At 42.1% G+C, this 7,222-nt stretch overlaps 1 protein-coding gene across 1 annotated transcript in view; it reads left to right on the forward strand.

Annotated features, from left to right (window-relative positions):
* Window positions 1-7,222, forward strand: part of man1a2 (mannosidase, alpha, class 1A, member 2) — a gene marked incomplete at its 5' end in the record, with an annotated part of 107,548 nt that overhangs the window by 70,387 nt on the left and 29,939 nt on the right. The window contains 3 exon segments of the mRNA XM_014336868.1: window positions 411-505; window positions 6,425-6,548; window positions 6,783-6,876. Coding sequence (XP_014192354.1) covers window positions 411-505; window positions 6,425-6,548; window positions 6,783-6,876 — 313 coding nt within the window.

The following is a 7,222-nucleotide window of genomic DNA, read 5'->3' on the forward strand; positions in this document are numbered from 1 at the left end:
CATCTGTCAAACTAGCAGCAGAACTTGTGTAATCTCCAAACGAACACATGTCCATTTCTCTGCATCAGTCTGTAGAAATTAGACGCCAGTCATGATAATAGAAATCTAGACTGTGTCCTATGCCCTGCAAGGTTTTCTCCCTAGAGATATCGGTATTTCTCTCAAACTGCAGCACAGTTTGAAGGGAGGTTTTGCATATATTAAGATTTCTGTATTCTCCAAAAATCTGCTCAGCTCTGTGGCCGTCATTTAGCACTCATGTCTCTCCCAGTATCCAACATTCTGCATTTGTTTGGTCGTTGGCAGTTGTTTTATGCTTGTGTTTGTCAGGTTTTTGAGTCGAACATTTAGCCGGGCAAATGAATGAAGTGTATATGTTTAACGTGAACCCTTTCTCTCACACTCTCTAGGTTTTCAAACTGAAGGCAGTCCAGCTAGCTGAGAAGCTGCTTCCTGCCTTCAACACCCCCACTGGTATCCCCTGGGCCATGGTCAACCTTAAGAGGTTAGTGACACTACCACTAAAAACCATCCCATCATCTGTTAGGTTCTCTTAAATGCTGAAATGAGTATGAAATAAATTCCACATGGTCAGAAATGCCAGTTTTCTTTCTTTTGAGACTACACAAGATTTAACAGATTTCACCAGAATACTAATGAAGAGTTTACAGATAAAAGTTTGCTTCAAAATCTTATTTGGTTTTCATATCTACCACAGTTGTGGTTGGAAGTTTACATCCACTCATCACGAGCACGAATGTCATGGTCACGTGTTTTATTGATTACTTTGAAGTGTTCTTTTTCTAGGGCAGCATACATCTCTAATGAATTTAAAAAACAAGAATAAAGCACATACATTTGAATTCGTTTTGGATTATCTCTAATTGACACATGTAACCTCACTAATATCTGGTTAAAAACCACTCTGGAAGTTGAATCTTGACCAGATAGCCATCAACAAGTTTGTGGCATAATTCTGTCTGGATATTTGACACTCTTCTTGGCAGAATGGGTGGAGTTCAATGGTTGGTGTCTTGGCACTGACCCGTCATTTAAGCGTAGTCCAAACATTTTCAATATGGTTGAGTTTGGGGCTTTAGAAACACCACTCCAGAAGCTTGATGGAGTAATTTGTAAACAACTACAGACACTGAGCATCAGTTCAAACAACTAAGTACGTGTTACTTAGATGTGTCACCACTTTGTCTGAAAGAAGAGCTAGACTTTCACCCTCAGATCAGAGGAAATTAGTTAAGATGTTCAAGGAACAACCTAGAAGCTATGAAGACTCAAGCCTGTCATGACCTTGAACACCAACGTCAAAGATCAGAGGGAAGCCAGTTTGTCACCTTCAGCTGAGAGGGTGTTCTGATAAGACAATAATCCCAAACAAGCATTAGCACGCACTGGTTCTGGAATGGATAAAGCAGGCTAATAGTAAACTTCTCGCCTTCCCTATTGAGCACCCGATTGAACACTTAAAATCCAGGGAAACCATTTAATTTAATCTTATGTTTTATTGATATATTTTTCTCTTTGTAAGGTGACCTTGGGTTTTAGAAAGGTGCCCTCAAATAAAATGTATTATTATTATTATTATTATTATTATTAATTTAAACCTTGATAAATTGATAAATAACTCTCAATTACATTACATTTTTGATTCTTGAAAGTAGCCACCCTTTGCTTTGACAGCGCTGCAAACCCTTGGCCTTTTCTCAGTGAGCTGAGAAACCTGAAATGGTTTATACATAATGGTTATACACTAGACTTTTTAGTCTCCCTGCCTCTCAGTTTAGGTCAGCTTTGCTGTGATTTACAGTTCCTTGCAGACAGAAGGTTTGACCAGCAGGTAGACGGTGCTCACAGCCAGAGCTGTGTGTCTATGTTAACTGTATTAGCAATATCCCCTGTGAGCGATATCATACAGATGTAAGAGTAGAAAAAATACTGTCTGACACTGAGTATTTAGTGCAGTGTTTTATCAGAATCAGAAAGGGTTTTATTGCCAAATGTTGAGCAGGTTTACAACATTAGGAAATTGCTGCGGTGCTTCAGTGCAAACATAGTGTCATAAATTACGCTAAAATAGACATGAAAATAAAAATAAGAATAAGAATTAAAAGTGCTAAGTAGATAGATATATGCATGAGTGCAGGTGGTGATCAGTGCCAAACATGGAATGATGCAGTGAACACAGCGTAGGGTCATGTGTTAGTGGTGGGAACAGTCATACGGTTATTGTTCATGTGTCCAACAGCAGAGGGGAAGAAACTGTTCTTATGGCGAGAGGTTCTGGTGCGAATGGACCGGAGCCTCCTGCCTGAGGGGAGCAGGTCAAACAGACTGTGTCCAGGGTGAGAAGGGTCAGCTGAGATCCGAGCTGCACGCCGCAGTGTCCTGGAGGTGTACAGGTCCTGCAGAGATGGGAGTCTGCAGCCAATCACCTTCTCAGCAGAGCGCACAACACGCTGCAGTCTCTGTTTGTCCCTGATAGTGGCTCCAGCGTACCACACGGTGATGGAGGAGGTGAGGATGGACTCGATGATTGCAGTGTAGAATTGCATCATCGTCCGTGTTGGCAGGTTGAATTTCTTCAGCTGCCTCAGGAAGTACATCCTCTGCTGGGCTTTCTTATGACGGAGGTGATGGTGGGCTCCCACTTCAGGTCCTGGGTGATGGTGGTACCCAGGAAGCGGAATGAGTCCACAGAGGTGATGGGGGTGTCAGTCAGGATGATGGGGGGGAGTGGGGCTGTGTGCTTCCTGAAGTCCACAATAATCTCCACTGTCTTCTGGGCATTCAGCACCAGGTTGTTGTGGCTGCACCAGGACACCAGACGTTCAAGGCAGAGCTGAAGTCCACAAACAGGATCCTGGCTAGGTTCCTGGGGAGTCCAGATGCTGCAGGATGAAGTGTAGAGCCATGTTGATGGCGTCATCTGCAAACAGGTCCAGGAGGGGGGCCGTGAGGGTCTTGAGATGGGAGAGAACCAGGCGCTCAAATGACTTCATGACCACAGATGTCAGAGCCACGGGTCTGTAGTCATTTAGTCCAGTGATCCTAGGTTTCTTGGGGACAGGGATTATGGCATTGCTGCATTTGGGAAGTGTCGATGTTCTTGTGAGCTTGAAATGATCATGGAATCAGGAGAGCAATGAAGAGAATGAGAACAGATTATCACTAAGTGAAGAAAAGATGAAAAGCATAATGGATCTTGTTTAATGAGAACACATTGAATAGAGTAGAAGAAAATGGAATAAAGGGAATGAAGCAGGCAGGTACATGACATGCCTGCAGCCAAGTTGTAGACTCCAAACACGTGCGAAGCTCCTCCACAGCCTCGTTGCTCCACAGTTTTTTGGTCCTCACGACAGGTTTGGAGAGCTTCAGCCTCTGTCTGTACGCGGGGATTAGGTGGATCATGACGTGGTCAGAAAGTCCGAGTGAAGCGCGGGGCACCGCACGATAGGCCCCGCTGATCGTGCTGTAACAGTGGTCTAATGTCCTCTCCTCTCTGGTCGGGCATTTAATATACTGCTTGTATTTGGGAAGCTCATGGCTCAGATTGGCTTTGTTAAAGTCCCCAAGAGCAATGATGAGAGAGTCCGGGAATGTCCGCTCCATGTGCAGTATCTGCTCCGCGAGTGCGCACTGAGCTGCCTGCGCATCCGCATCTGGCGGGATGTAAACAGCGGCCAGGATGAATGAAGCAAACTCCCGCGGAGAATAAAACGGTTTGCAGTGAATAAAAAGGTATTCCAGAGAGGAAGAGCAGTGCTGAGCAATCACTGTTACATCTGTGCACCAGCCACTATTAATGTAGAAGCAGACACCTCCACCTTTGGTCTTACCAGAGAGAGAGGCCTGCCGGTCCGCGCGCAGCAGATGAAAGCCCTCCAGTTTGAGCGCGCAGTCCGGGATGTCCTCACTGAGCCACGACTCCGTAAAACATAAGACACAGGAGGAGGCAAAGTCTCTGTTCATGCTTCTCATCAGGGCCAGCTCGTCTATCTTATTCCTGAGTGAGCGTACGTTGGAAAGGAAGATCCCAGGAAGAGCAGTCCGCAGTCCGCGTCTCCTCTGACGCACGAGTGCGCCGGCTCGCTTCCCTCTCTTTCGGCGTCTCACTTTCCTGATCACAGTCAGCAGTAAATCTGCCGCAGATGCGACAAATATTGGAAGTAAATCCACAGGTGTTGTAGTCCTGTAGTTAAGAAGCTCTTCTCTGGTGTAAGAATATCCAGAGGAGTGCCCAGACACAGAAGTTATGCACAAAAACAAAACAGAAGTAACGCACTGAAGCACCAGGGCATCCATACGCGGCGCCATCTTGCTTACCAACATACACATTTTTAAGGTGCTGTTGAATCCACTGAAAGAGTTAATAAAAGGTAGAAACACATTCACAGTTTTGCTGCTTGGACCTCACAAGTAAAATCATTGCTTTTAATGTATTTAAAAGTTGGCTTTGACTTTTTTTTTTTTTAGGTCTTCCAAACTCAGAAAGGGTGGGTGTGTGTGTGTGTGTGTGTGCGTGCGTGCGTGCGTGTGCGCGTCTCAATAAAGCCAAGCCCAAGTGTTGAGGGAAATTTTTGGAAGTTGTGCAAATTAGTTTTATAAAAAGCTGCAAAAAATCCAGAACCAGTGTTAAATTCAACTTTTAGAAACATGTAGCCTACCTGTTTGTAATGCAGGTTCTAACAGTGCTCTGCTTGCCTGATGTATAATCTTACTCTAACATTCATCTCTTTCTGTTCTTGTTAGTGTTTTCTATTCTCGTTTTCTTTCCTCCTCCCTTTCATTTCACCCATGCACAGAATGAGAAACTTTGTGCAGTTTTATGCCTCATGTGTACGCTCTCTCCTGTCCTAGCCTGCCCTCTCTATTATTAGTTTACATTTTCTTATTCAGCATGAAACAATGAAATCAAATTACATCATTGCTGGTCGCTACATATTCAGTTATTATGTGTGTGTGTGTGTATGTGTACGTGTACACAGATCACCATCCATAGCTACACAGTCACAGGCACCACAAATACTCTTGGGAACAACTGTACACAGAGGAATTTAAACCAGAAAAAACAATAAGTGACAAACCTGTTTATATAAGTTGCTTTACACACAAACACACAAGTCACAGCCTATTAATGTTGCATCCTGTCATGTAAAGCTGAAGATGATGTTTTACTTGCTGCAACTCTTACTTCAGAGCATATGAACAGCCTGAAGCTCTGCTGTGTTTCCCTAGACCAAAAGATATTTAAATTGATTATATACCATATTAGCACATTTATATGGTTGTTATGAAGATGAAAAATTTAAAACATGCCATTAAAAAAGTTTATTTCTTTTGCATTCCTGTTAAATTTTTATTAGGTTCCTATTAAACTTGACACAGGTCCTTAAAAAAGTCTGAAATACACCTGCATTTAAAAGACTTAAAATAGTATCAAACTTTCTTAAATTTGGTTTGCATGGTTTCTAATTTTAAGTAAAAGTGCAACATGACTGATTAACACTTTAGTTTAACAGTGACAAAAGTAATTTAACCTTGTAGCTTTTAAATAGGTTGCAAAATAATAATTGAAAATGAAAATATTTTTTCTGGCATGTTGTATCTTTAAACCCTTCTTTACTTCAGTGTAACCGCATCAGTAATTTCCATGAACCATGTGCTCTTCCTGTCTTATGGAGTGCAGCTAGCGAGAGCTCCAAGGATGAGTGGAGTCATTTGCTAACGTTTATTGCAGCTGCTGGTATTATGCATGCCTTCACAGTCTGGTTGTGCTTGACTGTGTTTTTGCCTCAAGTAGTAAAATAAGTTGTTTTCACCTTTAGAAGAAACTGTTTTTTTACGTATTATGTTGGAGATAGTTTAAGTAGCTTCCTTTTTAAATACTAAATCCTTAACAGAGGCTGAAATGTGGCTCTTGCTCTCACATGTTCCTGGGAGTTTCGTCTTGTGTGCACAGCGTGGAATTAAAATGTGTGGCATTTATCTGTGATATCACAACATGATACTTTTATATCATGTTTAATTTAATCTGGTGTTGCCATTGATGATATGATGTGGTGCAGTCCTGGTCATGACAAATGTGTTTATTGTCTTTTTTTCGCATTGTTAAAGGCAACAGTAGGGAAATGGTTAGCATATGTCTTGGTTATACAAATTCCTTGATAGATCCGAGATAAGAAACATTAGAGAAAACCATGATGATGATAAGAATGAAGGCCTGGCTAGCCTTGTTGGGCTCTGATAATGTGAATAAGGCAGATATCTGAAAATCCTTGCCCTAAAAACTGACACGTAAATCCTTATTCAAACTGTCCATCCATCATTGGTTTAAGTTGAAACCTAACCCTTTGCCACCATGACCAAGTGTCATTTCTTTGTTCTTGTTTGTTCTTGTTTTCTTCAGTGGGGTCGGCCGTAACTGGGGTTGGGCGTCAGCAGGCAGTAGCATCCTGGCTGAGTTTGGGACCCTCCACATGGAGTTTGTGCACCTCACCTACCTGACAGGAAACCCAGCCTACTATCAGAAGGTAATAGTATGAATGTACACTATATGTCCTAATTTTCATGCTGGCGTGCTGATTTGTTATTTAACTGCGGATAACGGTCTAGAAAATGCCAACAGTTTTTTGAGAAAAAAAATATAGCCTTTTATCTTAAATAAGAGAAACCACATTCAAAATAGAAGTGCTGAAATATTTAGATTAAAAAAGGAGAACATTTCCTGTTTGGATTAAAACCGATCCGACTGGTGTTCCTCTCAGGTGATGCACATCCGAAAGCTACTAGCCAAAATGGACCGACCCAACGGGCTCTACCCAAACTACCTGAACCCCCGGACGGGCCGCTGGGGCCAGCGTAAGTACATGTATTTGTGTTGACATTATCGCATAGCTCCAGGGCTCTCATTAAAGCATTGTAGTTGTTAGCATTAATTTATGACTTTTTTGATGTTTTACTTTTTCATGATTAGACATTAGCTTAAATCCTGGATTTGCTGAACTGTTCATACATTTCAGTGTTCCATTTGTTGGGGTGAAATGGCTTTTCCAGTGTTGTAATGAAGCATTTCTTTTAAGCATTAAATATGATTTAATGCTCGAGTTCCTGCATTGCTGCATTTGGGAAGTGTCGATGTTCTTGTGAGCTTGAAATGATCATGGAATCAGGAGAGCAATGAAGAGAATGAGAACAGATTATCACT

This window comes from Haplochromis burtoni, unplaced genomic scaffold, assembly GCF_018398535.1.
Source record: "Haplochromis burtoni strain Fernald_Lab_line unplaced genomic scaffold, NCSU_Asbu1 Contig_154, whole genome shotgun sequence".
Lineage (NCBI taxonomy): Eukaryota > Metazoa > Chordata > Actinopteri > Cichliformes > Cichlidae > Haplochromis > Haplochromis burtoni.